Raw genomic sequence first — 27,557 nt, 5'->3', positions numbered from 1 at the left:
GTGTAGCCAATCATAGTCATAACTCTTTCCGACCGGAACGTCGGCGAGATCTCCTGGAGGGTGATCAAGTAAGACACTGTGGTCAGAGGGACCTTATCAATCTGCATGATGCCATCATACCACGCCAACGCCACTGGAGCATGTATAGCCCCATGGCGCACTGCGCCAGACCCGAACACGATTTGCAAGGTCCGACAAGGTGAAGAACACCCTCTGCTCCTCAACGCTCCATGAATCCTCCAGGCGTTGCGAAACATCCCCATGAATGACTTGATCTTATAGTCACGAGCTGTGAGAAGTTTGCCCACCAAGAACATGTTTGCTTGTCGCAAACCTTGGCTCTGTGTTGGGAGCAAATCAATCTACCTCTTACCTTCAGCAATAGCAAGAGAGGTGGCTAATCTAGCAGCCATGGCATCAACAGAGCTCATCTTGTTAACAAGGAAAAGCAAAGAAATCGAAAACCCTAACCCTAGGTTGAGAGAGAGTTGGCGGCTTCTAACTAGGTTTTTACAAATTATAATTTAATAATGACATTGCAATATGACTTGTTATACACTTTATATGCAAATGCGATTATTAAACTTACATAGTAAGTTAAGGGGAATGAAATTTGCACACCACTAAAGATAAAAAAAAAAAAAAAAAAAAAAAAACCCTAGCCTCCCTTGTCGTTTCTTTGGCTTTTTCTCGTCCGGCTGCACCACGGCGCTGGCGCAGGCCTCTGGCCTCATTGGCGTCCATTGAGTGTGGCCGGATGGGAGCTTGATGTTTCTGGTGGTCGGGATGGAAGGCTGCGAGGGTTCAATAGACTTTTCTTCCAGTTAAGGGCGGTATCTATACTGGTAGGGGGTTCGCGGCGGATGGTGGTGGCTGGGCCTGTGGCTGAGATGCTCTTCGGATCCTATTTATGGGTGTGTGACTGGATCTGGTTGCACTTCCATTGATGGTTGGTGGTGGCCTCGTTTCATACCTTGGAGCACAGTGTTCTACGGCGGCGCTAGCTGAGATCATCCATCTAGTGGGCGACGGAGGGTCTGGGGAGGGCGATGGAGGGATAGGAGTTGATCTGGTTTCTGGTTTTGTACTCCCCAGATCTGGGATTGAGGTGGTGGGGGACAGTTTCTCCTGTGCCATTGTTGGCCATGGTGGCGGGGTCCGACAGCAATTGTGGCGCGTCGGTGATGGAGGGGTAATGACGATGCTGCCCGTGCAGAAGTAGTCGTGGGCTGGGAGTAAGAGTTGCAGCCTCTCTGGGCTTTTTTCGTGGTGGGCCTGGTCTGGGCCTGGGTTCCACTCTGGGTCCAAGATGGGATGTTTTTTATTTTTATTTTTAGGTTGTTTTGTTAGTTGGGTTACTAAGTTTCTACCTTTAGGGCTTGGTTGTTACTAGTGCTTTAGGGTTTGGTTTTATTTTAAGGTTTTGTTAGAAATAAGCCACTGCAAGTTGTGGCAGAGACAATCTTCTCTTCGGCCTTCTAGTGGAACGTTCCTATTCTGGAGTTAGGTCAGCAGCGGTGGCGAAAACTTCTGGCTATGGCACAGACAATCATCCTTGGCCTTCTAGTGGGTCCTTCCTGTCTGGGATCGGGTCGGAGGTAATGGCGATTTGGAGCAGTGGTGGATGGATGGTGTTGACAATAGGGTGGTGATGGTGTTTTCTTTAGTCCCAGGTCTGAATGTCCGGCAATCCTTTTGGTTGAGTTTAGGTCACAATGAGTGTTGGCTTGGTCGTTCCAAAGCTGGTTAGGAGAACTCTGGTTGGTGAGTTTAGTGTCGACACCAGTGAGTTGTCTAGTTTTAGATGTTCTTACCGGCTGGACGAGAGATGAGATGTCAAGGATTCACTGCTCCTACACTTTTGTCTTTGTCATATAGTTGTAGTGCAAGTTTAGAGTCAGTCAGTATAGAGTTCCAGTGTGAAGTCTAGAGGCAATTTCTGATTCAGAGATGTCGTCTAAAACTCGTTGTAAGCAGTTCATTATTAATTAAGTTCTTCTTTGATAAAAAAAAAAAAAAAAACTTACATAGTCAATAAATAAATTAAACGATAACAAAATATTTCTTATTAATTGTAACAACTTAATTAAAATGATAACTTCGACAAATACATACTACAATACATCAAAAATAAACTAATTAAGTTTAATTACCAAAAGGCCCAACAAAGGGACAAGTCTAGACAATATCAATTAGAAAAGACCCATATCTACTTTTTTATCCTTGCTTTTTTTTTTTTTAGGCTAGGTAACATAAATTTTTAGTTCGAGGCCCATTAAATTGGAGGCCATAGGCTTGGGCTTAGTCTGCCTATTCCCCAAGGTCGGGCTTGCGTGTACAAGTTTGTTTCCGGTGTGGCGGTCGATCTACATGACATGTTTGATCCACAACTCAAATGCCACATATCAGGCAAAATAGAAGTGAGGATACTTTTGGTATCTCATCCCATGATAGCATAGTGGCAATATGAATAAGGAGTTAAAATAAAGAATTACAATCGGTGAATCAGACACGACACATACATCTCACACTATACTTTTCCATTTCTAAGAGATAGAAGAGTCTTCGATCAAGAGGTTGACCATTGAACTTGTTCAAGTGACCAATCAAAGGACACTGTATGCATAAGTTTAAAAGGCAAAAATGGTATTCTTAGCGATTCACATGACAAGCAAATGACATTTCATATATAAGTTTTTATTGTAAGTTATGAAATTTGATCGGTAGGATGAAGATGTCACGTGTCACGAGCAATATGTTTGAATTTTTTCTTTGTAATTTCTTTTTGTACGAATTTTTCTCTCGTAATTAAAAAGTTAAGATTTTGAGTTATGTTCATTTACTCAATTGATTTCTTATTCAATAAGTAGGTAACTGGTTCTAGTATTTTTGGTGCATTAACGTTAGAAATGCTACTAAGAATTAGCATGGAAAGTATGACATGTATAAGAACCACAGCTATAAGCATTTCTTTTGGAATTAAATGTTGCTTAGTAGATAATTAAGATATGAGCTGGTTATCTACTATAGGAAGAAAAAAGGTGCTCAACTGGAGTGTATATTTCAAATTCTTCACACTTGAATGTATAAGAACAAGCCTGTTTTCTCATTCTTGGTGAAAAAAGTGCTGCCTCGTTGTGGGCCGAGTACCTTTTTTTAAAAAAAAAAATTATTACTATTTACCTTCCCTCCTGTTTCTCTACAATCAATTAACACATACGGATATTGTTTATTGCTAAACTGATATTGTATGTGCTTTTCATTTTCTTGTGCTCTCGACAGTTTTCAAATCCAATTGGGGCTTCATCGGTTGCCAAGGGAGATATTGGTATGAGTAGTAAGGGGGAAAGCTTTTCCAATTGGGTTGACATGGATATTGATGATGATTATGAATCTGTTGATTTGACTAGCATACATAATCTGGGAGAAGCTTTTTTGAAGGATTTCTGTAAGGAGGCATCAGTTTCATTCTTCAACCAGTATGGCCTCATTAGTCACCAAATAAACTCGTACAATGACTTCATTAAAAATGGTATACAAAGAGTCTTTGATAGTTTTGATGAGATTATAGTTGAGCCTGGGTATGACCCATCGAAGAAGGGGAATGCAGAATGGCGATATGCTTCCATCAGGTTTGGGAAGGTTACCCTCATTTGACCAAGTTTTTGGGGCGGTGCTGTGAATGATAAGGAGTATAATATGCTACCTAGGCATGCTCGGCTTCAAAATATGACATACTCAGCCAAGATCAAAGTGAACGTTACTGTTGAGGTAAACAAATTAGATTGCTAGTTTGATTAAATGCATGGAAGTTACTAGATCGGATTCACATTAGGTGATTTGTGTACAAAACTAAAAACTATTGCAGTAATATTTGTCTCGTGTTGTCTTTGAGACGTATGTCTACTCCACTTTTCTAGCCAGGGTTTGATTTACAATACATTTGGCATAATGTTATTTGAATGCATTCACAAAAAGGCAGCTAAAATTGCAGGGGACACTTTCGTAGTTTGATTATAATATGCCTGTGGGTGGGCATACACATAAAGTAATATCATCTTATGGAATACTAATCTGAAAGGATTCGTTTATATTTCAAAACTTCTTAAACCTTCTTATATATCTCTTTTTATTTATTTCTTTATTTATTTTTAATTTTTTTATGTACAGGTATATACTCAAAATCTTGTCAGAAGTGAAAAGTTTAAACTGGTAAAGAACAATGTCTTGACAAGCAGATTGTGACTACAGAGAGTAGAGATGTCTTTATTGGTAAGCTCCCAGTGATGGTGAAGTCTGACTTGTGTTGGATGAAAGACGAGAAAGCTGACTGTGAATTTGACCATGGAGGTTATTTTATAATCAAGGGTGCAGAGAAGGTGAGCTCAAAACTGTTTTACTCTGTTTCCTGAATCAGTTATTTTCTTGAAAATCTGTCTGCGCAAATATCATAGGATTTTACTTGCTCCTTGTTATTCAATGCCTTTAAAAAAATTCTACATGTGGTTTTCTATACATAATTTTAGTGACATCTGTGGGATGCCTATTATTGCACAAGAGCAGAGCTGTCTGAAGAGACTTCTAATTACAAATAATCAGGGGATCACAGTAGCATATAGGTCTGAGGTAAAGCGGCATAGACTACTAATAAGATTATCAGGGATTTCTCAACTTCAAAACATTGAAGGAGTAGAGAGTTTTGTCAGTGTACTTTAAGTCAGCAGAAATCCCTCTCTGGATTTGGTTTTTTGCCCTTGGGGTTTCTTCGGACAATGAAGTTACAGATCTGATTGATTATGGCAAAGAAGATGCAAGCATTTCAAGCATTCTAGTTGCCTCAATTCGTGATGCTGACCAACGAAAAGATAACTTCCGGAGAGGGAAGAATGCTCTCAGATATGTTGAAGAGATGATAAAGAATACCGCGTTTCCTCCTCGGGAAAGCATTGAAGAATGCATCAGCATGTATCTGTTCCCCAATCTCAGGGGCTTGAAGCAAAAGGCTCGGTTTCTTGGCTATATGGTGAAGTCTCTTTTACAGACCTTCAGAGGCCACAGGAAATGTGACAACAGAGAAGAATTGAAGAACAAGAGGTTTCACTTGGCTGGTGAGCTTCTAGAGCGAGAGCTGAAGGCACACGTAGGACATGCAGGAAGGCGCATGGCAAAGGCTTTGCAGAGAGACCTTTGTGGTGACCGTGTTGTCTGCCTGGTTGAGCAATATCTAGATGCTACAGTAGTAACCAATGGCATCTCCAGAGCATTCTCAACTGGAGCGTGGTGTCATCCTTTCAAGAGGATGGAGAGGATGTCTGGTGTGGTGGTAAATGTTGGGAAAACAAATCCACTGCAAACAATGGTAGATATGAGGAAGACACGCCTCCAAGTTCAATACACGGGGAAGGTCGGAGATGCCAGATATCCGTGAGTACCTTCTCACTTATTTTATGTTTTGTTTCATGCTTTTCTTGCAATGACTGTCCCTGTATGGTGAAATGACCGAATGTTATAGCTCAAATATTAGTGGCCAGCTCTAGATATTTATGTTTTGGTCAAAGGGTCTTCCTTGTGTGTTTTATTTATTGAAATGAATTAATGACCTTCTGATAGTGAGAGACTATCAGAATATTTACATAATGATATTCCTTCAGTATTATGTGCTGTGCTTTCATGTGGGAAAACAATATCACAAATAGAGTCCTGGACGTATGAAGTTTCTTATCTTGGTTATAATTGGACTGATTAGATAACTTACTGAGTTTTGGTTGAATTTGAGTGAAGTCACCTGTAAGCTTTTGCCGTTCTGTTATTGAAGAGAATGCTCTAAGAATAGATCTAACAGTGAATTCTGTTAAAGATAGCTCAGTCAGTTGGAGTGCTGGACAAAGATATAACCCTTGTTTTTCACTTTTATCTTCATCAGTTTATTCAGATGCCATTTCTATAATCAGAACAGAAATGATTTCTGATGTTCGGGTTGTGTCCCAGAACCTCTACACAAACACACCAATAGTAGTTGCATGTGTTTAGCCTAGGGCGTCTTAATTTTTATTTATTTTTATTTTTTCGCTCTTGAGATAATTTTTTAAAGAACTGTGGATAATAGAAGCTTGTGGATGCAGGCATCCTTCTCACTGGGGTAGGGTTTGCTTTATCTCAACCCCAGATGGTGAGAATTGTGGGCTTGTGAAAAATTTGGCTACCACTGCACTGGTAAGTACAAACATATTGGAGCCCATATTGCCCGACTTTTTCTCTAGTGGCATGGAGGAGCTGGTAGATGATACTTCAACATCACTTCATGGGAAGAATAAAGTTTTTCTCAATGGGGATTGGGTTGGTGTTTGTGAAGATTCCCATGATTTTGTCATGAAACTAAGGACATTGAGACGCAGGAAAAAGTTGCTACATCAGGTTTTCTCTTGTTCAGAATTCACATTGCCTACTTTTATTTGATCGCCATGATTTCATTGTGCTGCAGTTTAGCAAATTAATTGAACTATGATGTATAAAAAGTGAATTTGGATGATACTGTGTTATATAACAGCTTTAGGGGCTTATGTTTTCTGATTATCTTAAAAGGCTAAAAAGCTTTTTCTTTTTGTGTTTCTTCTCTTCATTCCAAAGCATATATACATTAGAAGTGATGTGCTTTGATTCTAAAAAAGCTATCAAATTGCAGTTGCATGGGTTGTTCCTTTCACACCTTTTCTATGCTCCTGTCTTTTTTTTGACTGAGGATTTTTGTTTTTTTTTTTCATATTTCTTGCTTTTATACAGTTATCAATCTTTATGTAGCAGGAGCAAACAAAGTTTTAATTCACCTCCTATCTAAACAATGACTTTGCAAATAAACAAGTTGCATGTGTATAACAAGGATGTTTCAGTTATTAGGGAGAATTAATCTTTGGTAATAATATTGTCTTAGGTGGAAATCAAAAGAGATGAGCAGCTCCTGGAAGTACGCATATATTCTGATGCTGGAAGGATTCTACGTCCTTTCCTGGTAGTTAAGAATTTGAATAAGATTAAAGAATCAAAAGGGAAAAAACACACGTTCCAGGATCTTCTTGGCAATGGAATAATCGAGCTCATTGGAGCTGAAGAAGAAGAGGATTGCTGTACAGCATGGGACGTCAAGCATCTATTTATGGAGGGGAAGTCAGCAGTCAAGTACACACACTGTGAACTGGACCTATCATTTTTGTTAGGCTTAAGTTGTGGTATCATTCCGTTTTCAAACCATGATAACGCAAGGAGGGTTCTATACCAGTCTCAGAAGCACTCTCAGCAGGCCATTGGTTTTTCTGCCACAAATCCTAACCACAGAGTGGATACTCTGTCTCACCAACTACACTACCCTCAGAGGCCACTTTTTCATACTATGATATCTGATTGCCTTGGCCAACCAGGAAACCCAGTGAGCCATAACAGAGTTATGCCCAAGCCTGAATACTTTAATGGCCAAAATGCAATTGTTGCGGTCAATGTGCACCTAGGATATAACCAAGAAGATTCTATTGTGATGAACCGCGCATCTGTGCAACGTGGTATGTTCAAATCTGAGCACATACGGAGCTACAAGGCTGAAGTTGAAAACAAGTTCTCATTGGGAAAAAGGAGGAAGCCAGATGACTGTATAAATTTTGGCAAAATACAGAGTAAATTTGGAAGTGTTGACAGTCTTGATGATGATGGATTCCCCTGTATAGGTGCATATCTGCAGAGTGGTGATACTATTATTGCGAGGTGCAGTGAATCTGGTACTGATCATAGCATCAAACTGACGCATACTGAAAGAGGAAAGGTTCAGAAGGTTGTACTTTCCTCTAATGAAGAGGGAAAGAATTTTGGTGTTGTATCCTTAAGACAGGTATTCCTATGCAATTGATTTAATATGTTATCTTAGACATCTATTTGGATTGCGCGCCGCATATCTTCAAATGCATGTAAGCTTATCTATTTTGAGGGACACCGTGGTTTGTGGTGAATATATGATGTGTGTGGAAGATGGCAGCAAATGCCTTTAATCTTCTGCAGATGAATTGACATCGAATAGTGTTTTGTATATCGCCTGCCTATTGCTTTCTGTATTTACTTATGAGAAACCAAATTCCATAGACTAATGACATTTATAATCTTTTGGCTTAGGTTCGTTCTCCTTGCCTTGGAGACAAGTTCTCAAGCATGCATGGGCAGAAGGGTGTCCTAGGCTTTTTGGAGTCTGAAGAGAACTTCCCCTTCACAATACAGGGGATAGTTCCAGATATTGTAATTAATCCACATGCATTTCCTTCACGACAAGCTCCTGGTCAACTCCTAGAGGCTGCTTTAGGGAAGGGGATTGCCTGTGGTGGTCAACTCCTAGAGACAAGCTCCTGGTCAACTCCTAGAGACAAGCTCCTATATGCAACTCCTTTCTCTACTCCCTCTGTTGATGACATCACAGATCAGCTTCATAGGTAACTCTTCATTCTATTCATATGACTTTTACCTTTAACTTTATTTTATATTTGACAATTCGATGGGGGATCTAACTTCTTTGAACCATACTGGAAACCTGCATTCCTGTGGTGGCTTCTTTGAAATGTATCTCTCTATGGATGTGCCTGCAAAATTTAATGCCTGTCTTTCCTCAATTTCCAAAATGAGAAGTATTATAGGAAATTAAACAACCAGTCATCCATATGAAAAGGAGGATCAAAATTTGATCATAAGAAATCAGTTGAATAAATGTGAATCTGTTAATGTTTGTTCCTGAGGTGCAGTAAAGTTGGCTAACTTGCTTGGATTTGAGGTTAGTTGAGTTGAGTTGTATATTATGTGTTGTGTTGAGACATTTACTTCTTCGATTTTTGGGCAATGTTGCTGAGTCTACATCATGTCTGGACTTTTATTACATGTTTGCCACTATAAAAGAGTGGTTTTCTTCTGTTTTAGAAAACTAGCAAAATTAAATAACGTTAAAAAGTGTTCAGTACTGTGTGTCATGACTCTTCAGAATGTTCGTGCCATGAAAACCTTGCGAAATGTAGTGTATTTTGCTACTATGGTACCAAGTACCTAGGGATGGCAAAAATCCCCAGCGGGGCGGAGCTCCATTGGATACCCGCCCCAAATGGGGGGAGACTTCGGGGACAAATGGGGAATGGGGATGGGGATCCCCAATCCCCACTATCTAAGATCGGGGATGGGGCGGGGATGGTATTATGATCTCCATCCCCAAACCCGCCCCAATGATATATACATATATTTAATTTATATATATTTTAATTTATATATATATATATTATAATATAAATCACAAATATATACATTTACTACTTTACTTTAATAGTGTTTGACTTTTGCACTCACCAAATTATGATTTATGAATTTAATCATGTTTTAATTTTACTTGTTGTAGATTTTGATTTTAAAAAAGGCAATAAGAGAAAAAAAAAATATTCTATTTTTTAAATTCTTATTGGGGATTTGGGACGGGTTTGGAGACTTCGTCCCCAATGGGGATGGGGACGGGGAATCCCCAATATATTTTTATTGGGGATTGGGGCGGGGATGGGGGTGAAAAATTACCCTGGGGATGGGGATGGTATTGTGATCCCCATCCCCAACCCGCCCCATTGCCATCCCTACAAGTACCACTGTTTTGTCTCTTCATTTTTCAGTTATCCATTCTTTTCCACGTGGAATTTACATGGTTACCTACAAGATTAATCTTATGTTTAGAAAAGAATATTTAGTTATTGAACTCCCCACCCTCCGCTCCCCCCTAGATGGATTAGAGTGATTCATGTAGTGCTTAATATCTTTGACAGAGCTGGATTTCAAAGATGGGGAAATGAGAGAGTATACAGTGGTCAAACTGGTCAAATGGTTCGCCAACTGATATTTATGGGCCCAACATTCTATCAACGTCTCATTCACATGTCTGAAGACAAAGTGAAGTTCAGGAACACTGGGCCAGTTCACCCTCTCACCCGGCAGCCAGTGGCAGACAGGAAGAGATTTGGTGGGGTAAAGTTTGGTGAGATGGAGCGCGACTGCCTTATAGCCCATGGAGCATCAGCAAACTTACATGAACGCCTTTTCACTCTTAGTGACTCCTCCCAAATGCATGCTTGCCTGAAATGCAAAAATGCGGCTAATGTGATAGATGGAACAGTTGATGGCAGTAGAATCAGGGGTCCATATTGCCGGGTCTGTAAGTCTGTTGATGACATTGTCAGGTTGAATGTTCCATATGGGGCCAAGTTATTGTGCCAGGTGGCCCCGTTCACATGGTCACCTTCAGTCACCGTTCGATTGAGATCAGACGGTTGACAGCTCTCATCTCAGATTTCATCACTTAGTTGTCAACCGTCCGATGTCAATCGAACGGTGACTGACCAAATAATATTTGGTCAGTAGGTGACCAGGTGATCATGACTGTTGTGCCAGGAACTTTTCTGCATGGGCATAAGTCTCAAGTTTGAGACCAGGCTCTGCTGAGTGAGCACTAGAACTCTGTTTCGGGAGCGCTATAGAACTTTGTTTTGTAAATGACTATGAATATCTCTCAGTTAATGCCCCGTAGGTTTTCAAGGATTCTAGTTCCAGTGGTTGATTGTAATTTCTAACTCTCTTTTAACTTATATGTTTCAGTTTTGTGTGACCAAGTCATGAGCATAATTAGGCTTTCTTAATTGGCTGGGGCCCAAAACGTTTTACTAATGGTTGCAACATCAATCAACTAATTTGCTGGATTTGGTCAGTTTTGTGTGACCAAGTCATGAGCATAATTAGGTTTTGTTGTATTCACGTATACATTTACATCAGCCCCTAACTAGCTTAGGACTAAATTATTAATTACTGTTGGAGTGTTGCAGTTGTTGATTTTCAATTGCTTCATTTGATTGTTTCAGAGATGATGACTACGTAAAGATAATGACTTTCTACCAATCCCATGTTAATGGGTACACTGCTTAGTTAAAACCTTTCTGGGGATGACTTATTCTTTCTCATGCTGTTACCTCTGTTCTTTGTGCAATATATATTCCATTTCTGTCATATCCAGTAAAACCTCGGACCCTTTTAAACTCTAAGTTATTAAAAAATTGTTGGACCAATTGGTTTCAATATGGAAGATGGTTACATTTGTTACAAGTTTTGGAATCTGACCATGGACTATCCGAGGGTCGATATCTCAATAGACTTAAATACGCTCCATCTGACTTGCTTCTTCACAGATTGTTTGTTCTACACAGCAAAAGTTGGCTAGTAAGGTGACTAGAGAAGGTTTTGATGCCCATTTGCCATAAAGGAATGGGTTTTGCCACTCGTGTGTTTCGGCTATTCCTGTTAATCCCATTCTTTGTCATTGCAACAGAGGGAACTATTCAGGAGTGTGAGTTTTATCCAACAATTTAGTTCATAGGTTTATGACAGGCTATTGATATTTCTTCTTCAGCTAGCTTGATAGCGCCATTTTGTTGATGTACTTGCTTCTTGTCCATAAGACAGTTGTCTTATGTAGCACTCGAGTTTCGATTAACATTGACTTATAGAATGTAATATTGTGAATTCCTCAAGTCAGTCTCAGGTCATTGCTGAAGAACTAAACTGATGGAAAGAATCTTGATGCAGTTAATGCTATTACGGGACTCCAGCATGAGTGGGGCATTAAACCTCTAAGTTGGAATGGTTCAGATGAACAGATCCTTGTGGCAACTGGGAAGGTAATGCACCAATTCCCAGATCACTGCTATGTAAGTTCGTAGTCTCCACCTTTTTTACTCAAATCTGCCAGTTTAGTGCCTAGACAATCCGAGATTGTGGTGATCATACCAAATTAAAAATTGAAAAGGAGAAGACTTGCAAAATCTTTAGCACGGGATACAACTCTGTCATTCAAAAAAAGAAAATTCACCCTTTCAAAAAATAAAAAATTATGAGGTTAACTAGGCCTTCTTAATTGGCTGGGGCCTCGAATTTTTTACTAACGGTTGCAATATCAATCAACTAATCTTCTGGATTAACTTGGTTGAGTCGTGTTGTATTCACGTCAACATTTACATCCTCCCTGACATATCTAGGACTAAATTAATAATTGTTGTCGCTGTAGTTGTTAATTTTGAATTGCTTCATTTGATTGTTTCTGAGATGATGACAACGTAAAGATAATGACTCTACCAATTCAATATTGAGGATTTACTATTAACTTGGTTAAAATCTTTCTGGGGATGACTTATTCAAGATCATCCTTCTCATGCTGTTTCCATTTCTGTCATGTTCGGTAATACCTCGGACCCTTTTTATTTCCAACTTATTATATAATTGTTGGACCACTTGATTCAACTATGGATGGTTCCGTTTGTTACAAGTTTTAGAATCTGACCATGGACTGTCCGGAGGTCGATATCTGAAAGGTTTAAATATGCTCCACCTGAATTACTTCTTCCTGGATTGTTCTACACAACAAAAGTTGGCTGGTAAGGTGATGAAAGAAGGTTTTGATGCCCATTTTCCAAAAAGTAATGGATCGAGCCACTCAAGTATTATGGCTGCTTGTGTTAATCCCATTTTTTGTTATTGCAGCAGAGGGAACTGTTCAGGAGTGTAAGTTTTATCCAACTTCAAGCTACCTATTTAATCTTTCCATCATGTAGTCAATCACTTTTTGATGATAGGTTTGTGGCAGGCTATCAATCTTTCTTCTTTAGCTTTCTTGATTAGGATCTTTCTGCATTTCCGAAGTTTGAACTTATACAGTACTAGCCAAGTAGCCATTTTGTAGATGTGCCTGCTTCTTGTTCACAAGACAGTTGTTTTAAGCAACACTCATGAGTTTGGATTAACATTAGAGTTATATAATGTAATTTGTAAATTCCTCAAGTCATTCTTCGTTCGGTGAAGAACTAAACTAATGGAAAGAAGGTGATGCAGATAATGCTATTATGACACTCAGGGATGAATGGGGCATCAACCCTCCAAGTTGGGTTGGTTCAGATCCTTGTGGCGACTGGGAAGGTATTACTTGCACCAATTCACAGATCACTGCTATGTAAGTTCCTGATCTGTTTCCATCTTATTTAATTAATGCTCATATATTTGCCTGCATCCATGTTTTTTTTTTTTTTTTTTATTGATTTGTCAGCTTTTAATTTCAGAACATTGGCAGACATGGGTTTGAAAGGCGGGCTACCTAGTGATATCGAGACATTATCTGAGCTACAGATTCTGTAAGTTCTGTCCTACAATTTTCTAGTTGTTTATCATTTGCCATAAAAAAATAGTAGTTTACCACAATCCAGGAATATCTAGGCACTGACTGCTTTGAATAATTTATCATCATTACTAGAATTATGGTAACCACTTTAAGTTGCTTCAACCTCTAATAGTCATTGGTAATAGACTTGTCCATTCCTTGTTTTGTTAACTCATTGATCATCATTTTTCGTATAGGAATCTGGCTTTCAATGAGAACCTGAAGGGACAACTTCCAGCATCAATTGGAAACTTGACCAAACTAAACACCGTGTAAAAGAAAATCTATGGTTTCTCCACTAGAGTAATATTAGTTTCTATGTGATTGTTTATCCTCCTAACAAATTTTGTTGCATACCAGAATCCTGGATGGTTGCAGATTCTCTGGTCCTATTCCAGCTACAATAGGATCTTTAAAGCAACTTTCTTATCTGTAAAGTTTCCAAATTTTTGATCCCCTGCTCTCCTTTTTCTTGTAATGATATGTTAGGCTGATATGCAGTAATTCCGGAACTCTTGATTTGTATGCTACTGCAGATCTCTGAAAAACAATAGATTTAGTGGTCCAATTCCACCTTCCATTGGCAATCTAGCCAATCTTGTCTTTCTGGACCTATCGGACAACAGGCTTGGGGATTCCATTCCAGTCTCTAATGGGACTGCACCTGGTCTTGATATGTTAAATAAAACAAAGCACTTGTAAGCCCGCTCTTGTTAGTAATTTTAACTTGACATTTACATGGTATCTTGGCATTGTTCTTTCCAATTTATATCCTTCTGATTCTTTCTGTATTTGCTTTAAATACAGTCATTTTTCAAATAACCAGCTCTCGGGCAGCATTCCACCTCAACTGTTCAGCTCAAATATGCCTCTGATACATTTGTAAGTGTTGTACGTTAAAGCGTTCATTTTCTAGGGGAGAAACTTGAAATATGGGAATGATTAATACAATCTGCAGAATAGAACAGGAAATGTATGAGTTCATGTTTATATGCGTTGCATTTCTAATTGTCTTTCCTTAGTCCTTACTGCACATTTCAGTTTCAAGCAGCATTTCTAACTAAATCAAAAGTCATTGACATAAAAACTTAGGAATCAAAGCTAATTTTTTTTTTGCGTTTTCATTTGGAAAATTCCAATTCTGAACTGCCAAAGGAAACACATCAATTTCATCTGATCGAGTTCTTTTATCTGTGCAGGATTTTTGACAGAAATAATTTTACTGGCAGCATCCCTTCCACACTTGGACTTGTGAAAACTCTGGAGGCAGTGTGAGTAAATATTTCATATCCTCGAGTGAATTTATACCAAGGCTATTACAGATGTGGTCTATATAGTTATTGAGTACTGAAAGCTTTTCTTGTTTTGGTGCAGACGCCTTGATAGAAATTCATTAAGTGGGTCTGTACCTACGAGCCTCAGAAATCTTACAAATGTGTCTGAACTGTAAGTATGAGGGGCAAACCAGATAAATAATTAACATCTGTTTCAGTAAAGTTTTGAACTGTAAGCTATTTGTAATATGTTTTCAGGCACCTGTCCAACAATAAGCTGACTGGCCCGGTGCCCAACCTTACTCTCATGGATTCCCTCAACTATGTGTAAGTACCAACTACTGTGTTTTTACAGAATTAGCTATCAATTAGTTTTTTCTTATAAAGAAAACTGTTAAAGTCATGGCTTATGAAATTTTAATCTGCAGGGATATGAGCAATAATACTTTTGATGCGTCAGATATTCCTAATTGGTTTTCAACCTTGAAGTTCTTGACAACATTGTATGCTTCATTCCTCCTCTATATACATAACTTTGTGCTTGCGAGTATGAAATATCATTGATCAGAACACAATAATCAAGTGCTCAATTAACATACCTATCAACCCTCTGTGGCAGAATGATGGAAAACACAGGACTTCAGGGACAAGTCCCTCAAGCCCTTTTCAGCCTTCAAAATTTGGAGACAGTGTGAGTATATCATAATGATATTTAGTAGCACCACACTCACTGTAATGGATGTTTCATGAATCTAAATGACTTAGTTTTTAAGTTGGCTCAGCTCTAAAGAAGAGAACAAGGATAAAATTTCATTTATGCAACTTATATACGGTTGTATAGTTACAGTGATGATCATATGACCTGCTATAGGATACTGAAGAACAACAGTCTCAATGGTACATTGGATATTGGAACAAATTATGGCGACCAATTGAACCTAATTGATCTGCAGAAGAACAACATTGCTAATCTTGCACCAATTGATGAGGGATCCAACTACACATTGATGTAAGAAATAGCACGCATATTTAGTGTTTTCTTTTCTTTAGGATGCTGGATACTGAAATATCAACTCTCTAAAGACTAACCAGTTATTTTCTTGTCATATTATTAAAAGTAATCATTCATCTTTTGCAGTCTAGTTGACAATCCAATTTGTGAGGGGAGTCAGAATAACATGGCAAAGAACTACTGCAATGTTTCTCCTCCTAATTCCTCAATTTCAACTACACCAAGTAATTGTGCTGACTGTAGTTCCGGCCAGGTTGCTTCCCCCAACTGTAAATGTGCATCTCCCTATACACGGACTCTAGTCTTCTTATTTGTTTCTTTCTCAAACTTGGATGACGTCAATTATTACAAAGCTCTCTCAGACAATCTCACAAGATCTTTTCAGTCCAAAAACCTTCCTGTGGATTCAGTTTCACTGAGTCATCCGAGCTGGAGCTCATCTTATCAACTTGAAATTATCATAGAAATTTTCCCATCCGGTGATCAAGTTAGCTTCAACCAAACAGAAAGTTCAGCGATTACATCTGTTATTAGCAACCAGACTCTAGAGGGACGTCCAAATTCTTTTGGACCCTACTCTTTTCTTGTTCTTTACACCAACTCTGGAGGTAACTATGAAAACCACATTTATATCTATACTTCTTTCTATCTCTCATCATTTTATGGTGCCTACAGGATCAAACAAGGCCGTGATAATTGGAACGGCAATTGGTGGTTCTGTGCTCCTTTCATTATTAGTCCTTGTAGGGCTTTATGCTCTCCACCAGAAGAGAAAAGCAGATGAGTCATTGAGTGGATCGATCCTTTTGGTAAGCCATCAATAACATAAAAAGTTGTTAGAGGACTTGACACAGTTTGTTTTGTGACTTACTGATGAAGGGGGTAATTTTATTGAGTTAATTTTGTAAAAATGCAGCAGACAGGGATTTCAAATAGCAGTGCTAGTGGTCCTCAACTAAAAGGAGCAAGATTGTTCTCATTTGAAGAGCTCAAGAAATGCACCGATGGTTTTTCGGAAGCAAATGATATTGGATCTGGGGGTTATGGCCAGGTTACCTTTGATCATCTTTCATTATTATAGAGACTTAATCAAACATATCACTACACTATATATGACTTTTGGAAACATTTTACAGGTGTATAAGGGAATTCTTCCAACAGGCCAAATGGCTGCCATTAAAAGAGCTAAACGGGAATCTCTGCAGGGAGGAGTTGAGTTCAAAGCCGAGGTTGAGCTCCTATCACGAGTACATCATAAGAATCTTGTTGGCCTTGTAGGTTTTTGTTTTGAGCAAGGGGAACAAATATTGGTATATGAGTATGTTCCAAATGGTGATTTGAGGGACAGCCTTTCAGGTATTCCATGCACTTGCACTTTACAAAGCTTGTTATAGAAGGGAAAGTATATATTTTACTCTGTTATCAGAAACATTTCTTGATTCATTTCTATCTTGGTTCAGGGAAGTCCGGAATCAGGTTGGACTGGACAAGAAGACTTCAAGTAGCACTTGGTGCAGCGAGAGGTCTGGCATATCTTCATGAACATGCAAACCCAACCATTATACACCGGGACATCAAATCAAACAACATACTACTCGATAAAGATTTAAATGCAAAAGTTGCTGATTTTGGTCTCTCCAAGTCAATTGCTGATAGTGGAATGGACCACTTATCTACTCAAGTTAAAGGGACACTGGTCAGTAGAAACTCTTTTAACTCCTCTTGCAAAAATAATGCAATGTAGAAATTATTACAATAGTACCTTAAATATAACTGAACTGCGGTTTTCCATGATTATAGGGCTACTTGGATCCTGAATATTTTATGACTCAACAGTTGACTGACAAGAGCGACGTGTATAGCTTTGGCGTGGTAATGTTGGAGCTGATAACTGCTAGAAGGCCAATAATGCAAGGGAATTATATAGTGAAAGTGGTACAGATGACAATGGATAAGTCGAAAGATTTGTACAACCTTGATGACATTCTTGATCCATTCATTGGTTTAGGAACAGAGCTGAAAGGTGTAGAAATGTTTGTGGATTTGGCAATGTCTTGTGTAGAAGAACTAAGGGATAAAAGACCAAGAATGGGGGAAGTGGTGAAACAGATAGAGAACATTATACAAATTGCTGCTTTGAACGCCGGTACTAATCCATTGTCAACTTCAGCAAGTTATGAGGAATATGAGTGTAAGGACAGCACCGAGGATGGTTACAGCAGACCCTTTGATTATAGTGGAAAGGGTTTTTGACGGATGAAGATGGAAGTTTAGTGAGTATGATAGTACTTTTATAAAATTGAACTTGGTAAAGTTTGGATTGTTTTTAGAATTTTAATACCTTAAATTGATTTGAATGGGGGATTTGTGTTGAACCTTCTGATTTTTTGTAACAAGGAATTGCTAAATATGGAACGGTAGGTTGCATTCAGTATCATATGAGTAAGAAATAGACCAACAAGGATTGCTTCTCTCTTGTCTTGGAGATATTGTTACCTGGTGTAAGTGGAGTTTTAGCATCCAGATTTTTTTTTTTTTTTGAGAAGAAAGAAATGAATTGCAGTAATACGCAATTCAGATAGTTACATCAGTTCTAAGTATATGAGATAGCCATTGTGGCGCATCCGCAACCCAAACTTGAAATGCAGGAAACAAAAGCATGTTACAATTGATGTCATCAAAAGAAAAAACGTTTGTTTCAATTGATACGATTTAGTTTAGGGGAGTGAATCCCCACTTCATCTTCTATGGGAATGGACATACTCACAAATAGTTGAGACGGCGAGTGATTGATCTGGGCAGAGAATATAAAATCCAAATATATACTGCTCTGGAGCTTGATGATGACGAACCTCCTGTGGAGGAACTGATGGATACTGAAGCAAATGGCACGCTGCAGGTGGTGGAAGCAGAGGCAACGGCAGCTTCTGTGGTTGAGTTGGGGTCTTCCCCCAATTAGTTTGTTTCTTTTAGTTTCTTGAATAATGTAGGGTGAATAACAAAAAATTTCAAGAATTAAGATAAAAAATTTTACAATTGTCACGGATTCAAATCTTACTAATATAAGGAATGCACAGTTTAACGGTGAGTCAACCAGTGTTAATGCAAGTGAATCAACAAGATCAGTTGGTGATTTTCTCAATAAGTTCGCACACAGCAACGGAATTTACCACTCAATCAAGGTTAAATACTTTTCCTCATCATATATTAACCTCTTACCTATCCCGGTTAGACTGTTAGAGGCTATTATATGATGAGAAAGAAGTAATTTGTGTGATCTAGTTCTGAATGATCATCGATCTATATTATACATTACTTGATATTAAGTATATTAAATTTTTGTAATAAATATAGATACAGATACATGTCCATATTGTAATAGGATTAGAACCTTTTAAGTTATCTTAGTTACTTCATTCTTAAGTCATTAGCTTGTTATTGTAGTTACTTTATATTATGATGAGTCCACAAAATCATTCTTACATTCTCCCACTTTGACCATCATTATTTATTCAATTACAAGATTAACAAAAATCAAGGAAGCAGCTACTAAAATGTGCACATGAAATTGCATAGACTTCGTAACTTAATACAAGCTTAGTCAAGTTACAATGACTAGTATAGAGCTAAGGAAAGAACATGCTTACAAAAGCAAGTCACCCCAAAAATGCTAAACTAGTTTTGCAACTCACAGAAGCTCAATTGATACAACATTTTTTGTAGACACAATTCTTGCATAAGAATCTAAAGGATCAATGGTTGAATCATTGAATTTGGGTCTCATACTAGTGTAAAGTAGTAAAAATTCTCAAATTTTTAGTCCTCTCTAGAACGGGCATATATATATATATATATATATATATATATATATATATATATATATACACACACACAAAGTTTCTCAAGTGCGGACGTCCGTACCTAAGAAAAAGGTACGGATTTCCCATTTTGCCCACTTTCCAATCACACATTTACATCTTAACCGTTCAGTTTTTAGGTCCTAATGTATAGATTATCTCTGCAAAATTTCAGCCAAATTGATGATCGTTAAGGCATTCAAAATTGCAATTTACAAAAATGAATACGAACGGTTCCGAATCTGTCGAACATTGAGACACCAAATATTTATACAAAAATTGAGTACCAAATGATGTGGCATACAACACTTCATCAATATCATTCCATAAATTTCAATGACATGGATTTATTTATTTTCAATTTAAAAACAGAATGTTTTTGAGAAAATATTTTGTATATTATCAAAACCGTAATGTTTTACAAAAATCAAAGCAATTACAAATATAATTACACTGCTTCTCGTGAAGAGCATCCAATGTTATTCGTTAATTGGCTTCATCTTGCTTAAATGGGGAAAAGGATGAAGAATAAAATAGATAGAGAGACCAATATTGATTCTTATCCAATTCTTTATTTGAAGTCTATTATCCATTAGCATTCTCAATTTATGGACAAGTTAGTTGATCTCATCCCTGCTCAGTTCTATTTATCCAATGAAGATCGGAATAAGCCATGGTTTCAAAGCCTCATTAACGTGCAAAAGCTTTAGGTAAGAAAGAAATAAAGAAAGACATTAAGAAAACTCGTAGAGATCAATTCAAAACTCAAACATCAAAGACCCAGTAATAATCTTTCATGTGAGAATTGCTTCTTCTTTTTTCCTAATATATATTTTGATCTAGGTATCAAGGTTGCAGAGAGCCAGATTGCTATAACAACTGCATCTATTCATTTTCTAAATTAATTTGGTATTTTGTTTAATTGTGACTTTTATTTAATATAAGTTTTCTTAATTCTTAAAAAAAAAAACATGAAATTTATTTTATATCCAACAAGGAAATCCATGTCAATAGAAATTTCAAAGAAATTGATGATACGGCATGTACCATGTCATTTGTTATGTAATTTTGGTACAAAATTCTGGGATCCCTAGCACTACTCATTTAATATATATTCATTAAAAAGTTGATGTATGGAAAACATCAACACACCTTAGACTTACCCATGATTTACATTTACATTTGGCATAATGTTATTTGAAATTTTGAATGCATTCGAAAAAGGCAGCCAAAATTGCAGGGGACACTTTCATAGTTTGATTATAATATGCCTGGGCATACACACAGAGTAATATCATCTTATGGAATACTAATCTAAAAGGATTCGTTTATATTTCAAAACTTCTTAAACCTTGTTATATATCTTCTTTTTTTAATTTTATTTTTATGTACAGGTATATACTCAAAATCTTGTCAGAAACGAAAAGTTTAAAACTGGAAAAGAACAATGTCTTGACAAGTAGATTGTGACTACAGAGAGTAGAGATGTCTTTATTGGTAAGCTCCCAGTGATGGTGAAGTTAGTGATTCTGTTCGATGGACTCTTTCTTCGAATGGGGTTTATTCAACTTCTTCTGCGTGGAATGCTCTTCGTTTTTCCAGGCCTATTGTTCCTTGGTATCATTTAGTCGGATCCGGCTCCTCTAAATTTAGGGGCCGTGAAGTTAGTAAAATCTAAGCCATTTAACTGATCAAATGAACTGAAATTGTCCATGTCAGCCAAATTAACTTAGGTACCTTTATTTTTGTAACTGCCGTCAAATCTCCTTCCAAACAAAAATTTTTTTGCCGTCAATCTCCTTGTTTCATGATCGATCTCCTCTATCTCTCATCGTTGTTCAACATTCTCTGTCAGGATATATCTCCTGCTATCAAATGAATTGCTTCCTCTTCTTGATTCTCACGTAGTCAATTTGAATATCAGGATACAAAGACCAGATACAGAGAGCTATAATTTGAATGATTTGGCTGATTTTGATGGTAACCACAGAAACTCAATATGATCAATCGATTCAATAGGAAAGGAGTCATCAGCTTTGATAAATCACTATATATAAATTACTCACGAGCTATTCTCTTTTAATTGCACAGGAAGCCAACTTACCAAAGCTTTTAATTTCTTATTTTAATTGTTAAGGTTTGGTATCTTAATTCTAATGGAGATTGAGCTGCTCTTCCTTTTACTTCTTTCTAGAAAACGGATGGGAAAATCATTCAATAATAGGACCTGGACTCTATGTTGAGAAAGTAACTTGAGGATTGAACGACAAATGCCACCATCAGTTATGCCTTGTTGGTTGTGTCAAAAATAAAAATAAAAACTCTTGATGACATGTTTTTTCTTGAACTGTTAGATAAATTTAAATGGCTTGGATTTTATTAACTTCATGTAACTTCATGGCTTCTAACTTTAGAGGAGCCGGATCCCATTTAGTCTGGTTTGGTAGTTCTGTTCCTAGATGGAGCTTCATCTTATGGCTTGCTATTAGAGGAAGGTTATCAACTATGGATCGTGTAAGAATTTTTTCTCCTCTTGCTGCCCATGATTGTGCTTTTTGTCGTGCTACTGATGAGACTCACACCCATCTTTTTTTTTTATTGTGTTTATACCTCTGGCATTTGGACTCACATTTTGTCTAAATGTGATGTGAGTAATCCTCTCCTCTCTTGGCAGCATTTCATTCCTTGGGCTGCTGCTAACTGGAAAGGTAACTCTTTATCTGTTGCTATCAAAAAGTTGGCTTTGCAAGCTGCGGTTTATGCTATCTGGCGCGAGAGAAATAACCGCAAGTTCCGTAACGAAAGCCTCCCTGATGCTGTTGTGTTCAAAGCAATTGTGGAGTACATGCGGTTATGCTTATTGTCTTGGAAGATTCCCCCTTCTCCATCTGTTGAACAAAAAAACAAAGATAGATAATAAAAAAAAGGACGGAAATTGCGTGAAGGTCAACTGCCCATAATTACACATGAGCTTATTAAGTATTAGAGTTTGATTGCAACTGATGCACGGTAATTCCCTGATAGGGATCATAGTTATCTTTTGGTGTTTCATGTCATGTCAAGTACAAGAGTCTCTCTAAAACTCAACCATACCATCAGTACACTATATAAGAGGCCAAGAAGGCCGTACAAGAAAAAAAAAAGAGGCAGAAGGAGAAGGAAAGCAAAGGAGACAGAGGAAGCTGCAGCGTGTTCCATAGGAAAAAGGTGGAGAATCCCTCTCTTTATGGTTTTTACCACTTTCAAAGCTCCGGTGGCAGTACCTTTCGGTGCCAATACCGTTTCAGAGCTTCATTCGGCGTGCCTTAGGGTGCCGAAACTGCTTTCAAAGCTCCGGTGGCGGTGCCTTACCGTGCCAATACTGTTTCAGAACTTTGACACGGCGTGCCTTAGGGTGCCGATATTATCCTCAAGTTTTGGCTGTTTAATACACCAAACTGACAGAGGGCCCTTTGTGAATTACCATAGGGTTGTGGTGGTTCAATATAAAAATGATAACAGGAACTCTGTCAATTCCATTTAAACACCACATATAATTCCTCCCTGCATCTTTTCAAAACTCTATATCCAAAAAAGAGCCAGTCCCAACCTCCGTTCCGAAACACCTATTCTAAACAAACCAGTGGGAAGTTAAAAAAAAGCCTCACCCTTGAGTTTAAATCTTGGAATTCTGAAGCTTGGCTAAACTATAGTCGTCGTTCTCGTCTCGGGCCACCTGCATTGCCAGGGAGAGAAGTTGTCAAAATGAATCCAATTCCGCAGCAGACTATAAACTTAACGCCCACAAACAAGTTGACATCAGAACTGACACTTCAAGAAGAAACTCACCAAAGAAAAAAGCTTCGAGAGGCCTCTGAGGCTCTGATAATTACCGCTTTCGTTTACACACCTGCACATCAAACTATCCTGTTGAAATCAAATACAAGCTATGTTCAGAAAAGAAGTTGTTCTTGTCCAAAGTTTAATACCATTGGTCGACAACTGTGTGTTTCTGAGGGCCACAGGTCAAGATGCAGGCCAACAAAAAAAAAAAAGAGAAAGCAAGGCGGTGGATGGTGGCGAGAATTAACTTGGTTGGGGTACATTTTACAAGATTTTCATGTTATTCATGATAAGCCTATTCTTTGTATTGTGACAACCAAGCTCCATTACATATTGCCGCCAACCCAGTTTTTCATGAAAGAACAAAACATATAGAGATTGATTGTCATGTGGTTCGAGAGAAGCTACAAGTCGGATTGATTTCTACTAGATATGTTCCTTATTCTCTACAAATTGCAGACATCTTCACAAAGGCCTTAGGAAGAGATAATTTTGAACCTTTAGTTTCCAAGTTGGGACTTCATGACATTCATTCTCCAACTTGAGGGGGAGTGTTGAGAATCTCTCATGATATGGAAAGATTTAGGTGTAAATACTAATTGTTTCCTTTCACATTTTGTCAATCGTTGTAATTATTTTTGTGATAATACTTAGGATCTAGATTATTCCATACCATAGATGGTAGATTGATTTCCTATATATCTTGTAATATTCTTAATTGTAATGATCATCAATATACCAATTATCATTTTCACAGATATGAGGAAGACACGCCTCCAAGTTCAATACATGGGGAAGGTCGGAGATGCCAGATATCCGTGAGTACCTTCTAACTTATTTTATGTTTTCTTTCATGCTTTTCTTGCAACAACTTTGTTTCTATCAATGGCGAAACGACTGAATGCTACAGCTCAACTATTAGTGGTCAGCTCTAGATATTTACATTTTAGTCAAAGGGTCTTCCTTGTACGTTATATTTATTGAAATGAATTAAGGACCTTCTGATAGTGAGAGACTATCAGAATCTTTACAAAATGAAATTCCTTCAGCATTATGTGTTGTCTTTTCGTGTGGCAAAATAATTATTCACAAATAGAGTCCTGGACCTATTAAGTTTCTTATCTTGGTTATAAATGGACTGATTAGATAAGTTACTGAGTTTTTTGTGAATTTGAGTGAAGTCACCTGTAAATTTTTGCGTTCTGTTATTGAAGAGAATGCTCTAAGAATAGATTTAATAGTGAATTTTGTTAATGATAGCTTAGTCAATTGGAGTGGTGGACAAAGATATAACCCTTGTTTTTCACTTTTATCTTTATCATTTTATTCAAATGCCATTTCTATAATGTGAACAAAAATGGTTTCTGCTGTTTGGGTTGTGTCCCGGAATATATATATATACAGTCCTTCTTGGCTAAGGATGTCCTTACCTTAGCTTAAGAACGGATTTCAAGTTTTTGACCACTTTTCGATCACATATTCACATCTTAACAGTTTAGTTTTTAGGTCCTAATGTATAGATCATCTTTACAAAATTTCAGCCAAATTGATTATCGTTAAGGGATTCAAAACTGCAATTTATAATAATGAACACGAACGGTTCCGGTTCGATAGATTCGGTTCGTTCATTGGTTTAATCGAGTTCGATACCTTACCGATCATCAATTTGGCTGAAAATTTACAGAAGTGATCTATATATTAGGATCTAAAAACTGAACAGTTAACATGTGAATATGTGATCGAAAAGTAGTCAAAAACTGAAAATCAGTTCCTAAGGCTAACGTAAGGGTATCCTTACCTGAAAAGGACTATAAATCAGTCCTTCTTAGCTAAGGATATCCTTACCTTAGCTTAGGAACGGATAGCAGTAGTCTCTGCATGATTTGAGGAAGTAGCAACAAGTGTCTGTTTTGTAGACCTCCAAGATATGGCAGTGCTTCTCATGGTAAAGACATAACCCGTTTGAGTGCGACCTTTGTGAGGGTCAGAGAGGTACCCTGCATCAGCAAAACTCATCAAAACATCATCATCATTTTGATGGAGGGGAGGTGGAGGACGCCGCCCACCATGGATGACGGCGACATGGTCGGCGGCCATACTTCAGACGGCGCCATTTTGGCTAATGAGGTCCGATCTCATTCTTCCTTCAATCCTCTTCTCTCTGTAGGGATAAAACAAGCCCATATCAATCGTACCTTTTAAGTATCGAAAGATTGTCTTTACACCAATCCAATGGTGGCATGTTGGTGCAGAGCTATGTCTAGTTAACAAGTTTACTGCGAATGAGATGTCCGGTCTTGTGCATTGAGCTAAGTATAATAATGCACCTATTGCACTTAGATAGGGCACTTCGTCCTTCAATAATTCTTCGTCCTCATCCTTTGGACTGAATGGATCTTTTCCAAGCTCAAGACTACGGCCAATCATGGGAGTACTCACAGGCTTTGCTTTATCTTCACTAAAGCGCCTTAGTAATTTCTGAGTATATGCTGACTGATGAATCAAAATCTCATCAATACGGTGCACGAGTTCTAGTCCAAGACAAAACCATGTTTTCCCAAGATCTTTCATCTCAAATTCGGATTTCAAGTACTTAGCAGTTTCCTTTAACTCATCTAGAGTTCCAATTAGGTTCATGTCATCAACATAAACTGCTACAATTGCAAATCCAGAACTTGTCATTTATTTCATTGTTAATATATCCCTTCCCAATCAAGTAGTCACTTAGACGGTTAGACCACATCCATCCAGATTGTTTTAATCCATATAGTGAGCGTTTTAACCTTATAGAAAACGCGCTCCGTGGTTTAGAGCCACTTGATTTGGGTAATTGAAGTCCATCTGGAACCTTCATATATATCTCTGAATCTAGATCCCCATAGAGATATGCTCTAACCACATCCATAAGATGCATGTCAAATTTTTCCAAAACTACTAAACTGACAAGGTAGCGGAACGTTATTACGTCCGTTACAGGAGAATATGTCTCCTCGTAGTCAATTCCAGGGCATTGTGAGAAACCTTGCGCCACAAGGCGCGCTTTATATCTAACAACCTCATTTTTCTCATTTTCTCATTATGCTTTCTAAGAAAGACCCATTTATGGCCAACAGGCTTTACACTTGGGGGTGTCAGCATTACCGGCCCAAATACCTGTCTCTTTGCTAGTGAATCTAATTCAGTCTGGATCTCATCTTTCCACTTAGGCCAATCCGCTCTTCGTTGACATTCTTCAACAGAGCGAGGTTCAATATCATCATACTCTATAATTCCCTTTGCATATTTTGTTGCAAAGGCATCATCAATAGTAATAGAGTCTCTATTCAATGTACATCTCATGTACACTAGTGTAATTCATGGAGATCTCTTTATTCTCCCCAATTGGTTCTGACATTGGAGCGTCCCTTAATGATGTCTCTTAGACATAACCATAATCCGGAATATTCTCATAAGACAGATTATTTATATCCATGATTATTTTGTGCCAAACTCACTTTCTTTCTTAGGCGAGAATCTATTGAACCTTTGGGCCTTTCTTGCTTCCTCGCGGGGAGCCCGGCTTGAGCCACAATGTCCCCACTAGGGAAGACGTTGACGCCATGACCAGTCTCTCTTAAGGTGGCGTCATGTCCTCTAATCTTATGGACATCAATCTTTGCAAGCACGTTTGCAGCAGGTATATGTGATCTCGTCACTTTAACGATATTAGAAAACGCATCAAGCATCGAATCTGCTACGGTCTTAAGATCGAGAATTCTCCGCACTTCAGCTTCAGACTGTACGATTCAAGGATCAAGAAGAGACAAAGTGGGGACAGACCACGACAATTCATGTTGGTCTTGTTGAATATTTATGTTCTTACCTCCTCCTAACAACGGGAAGACTGTCTCATCAAAGTGACAATCTGCAAATCTAGCGGTAAAGAGATCGCCTGCCAAGGGTTCTAAGTAGCGGATAATAGTTGGAGAATCATATCCAACATAAATACCTAAACGTCGTTGAGGACCCATTTTGTTGCGCTATGGCGGTGCAATTGACACATAAACTGCACACCCAAATATGCGTAAGTGTCAGACGAATAAGCATAGCTGCAAAAAAAGGTTGAGTGGCAGTGGTTCTCAGACGAATAAGCATAACTGCATGCAATAATCATCAAAAGTTTTTTTATGTAAACTCCCCAGCATTATCAAGGCGTATTGACTTAATAGGATGATCAGGGTGGTGAGCCCTTAACTTCATAATTTGTCCTAGGAGTTTAGCAAATGCAGCATTCCTTGTGGACAAAAGCATGACATGTGACCAGCGTGTCAATGCATCGACTAACACCATAAAATATCAAAATGGTC

General features: G+C 38.1%; 3 protein-coding genes across 3 annotated transcripts; all 3 read left to right on the top strand.

Moving 5' to 3' along the window:
* The first annotated feature begins 3,198 nt into the window (after positions 1–3,198).
* Positions 3,199–8,466, top strand: LOC112165092 (DNA-directed RNA polymerases IV and V subunit 2). Its single transcript, XM_040506144.1, is given in 8 exon segments — positions 3,199–3,771; positions 4,171–4,204; positions 4,207–4,381; positions 4,545–4,694; positions 4,696–5,424; positions 6,123–6,414; positions 6,929–7,873; positions 8,152–8,466. Coding segments are annotated over 8 exon segments (3,081 nt in total). The 5' UTR covers positions 3,199–3,330.
* Positions 8,467–9,842: 1,376 nt separating this feature from the next.
* LOC121048812 (DNA-directed RNA polymerase D subunit 2b-like) lies at positions 9,843–10,654 on the top strand. Its single transcript, XM_024301502.2, has 2 exons — positions 9,843–10,266; positions 10,441–10,654. The coding sequence occupies exons 1-2, from the start codon at positions 9,874–9,876 to the stop codon at positions 10,489–10,491; spliced, it is 444 nt and encodes a 147-aa protein (XP_024157270.1). The 5' UTR covers positions 9,843–9,873; the 3' UTR covers positions 10,492–10,654.
* A 1,786-nt stretch (positions 10,655–12,440) lies between these two features.
* Positions 12,441–17,908, top strand: LOC112165090 (leucine-rich repeat receptor protein kinase HPCA1). Its single transcript, XM_024301499.2, has 19 exons — positions 12,441–12,597; positions 12,925–13,042; positions 13,149–13,220; positions 13,444–13,518; positions 13,607–13,678; positions 13,783–13,944; positions 14,054–14,128; positions 14,446–14,517; positions 14,621–14,692; positions 14,779–14,847; positions 14,949–15,023; positions 15,140–15,211; positions 15,392–15,529; positions 15,659–16,140; positions 16,208–16,341; positions 16,449–16,583; positions 16,669–16,888; positions 16,993–17,228; positions 17,333–17,908. The coding sequence occupies exons 1-19, from the start codon at positions 12,495–12,497 to the stop codon at positions 17,783–17,785; spliced, it is 2,835 nt and encodes a 944-aa protein (XP_024157267.1). The 5' UTR covers positions 12,441–12,494; the 3' UTR covers positions 17,786–17,908.
* Positions 17,909–27,557: the final 9,649 nt, after the last annotated feature.

This window comes from Rosa chinensis, chromosome 5, assembly GCF_002994745.2.
Source record: "Rosa chinensis cultivar Old Blush chromosome 5, RchiOBHm-V2, whole genome shotgun sequence".
Lineage (NCBI taxonomy): Eukaryota > Viridiplantae > Streptophyta > Magnoliopsida > Rosales > Rosaceae > Rosa > Rosa chinensis.
The sequence above is the reverse complement of the archived record's forward strand: the minus strand, read 5'-3'. Positions and strand labels throughout refer to the sequence as shown.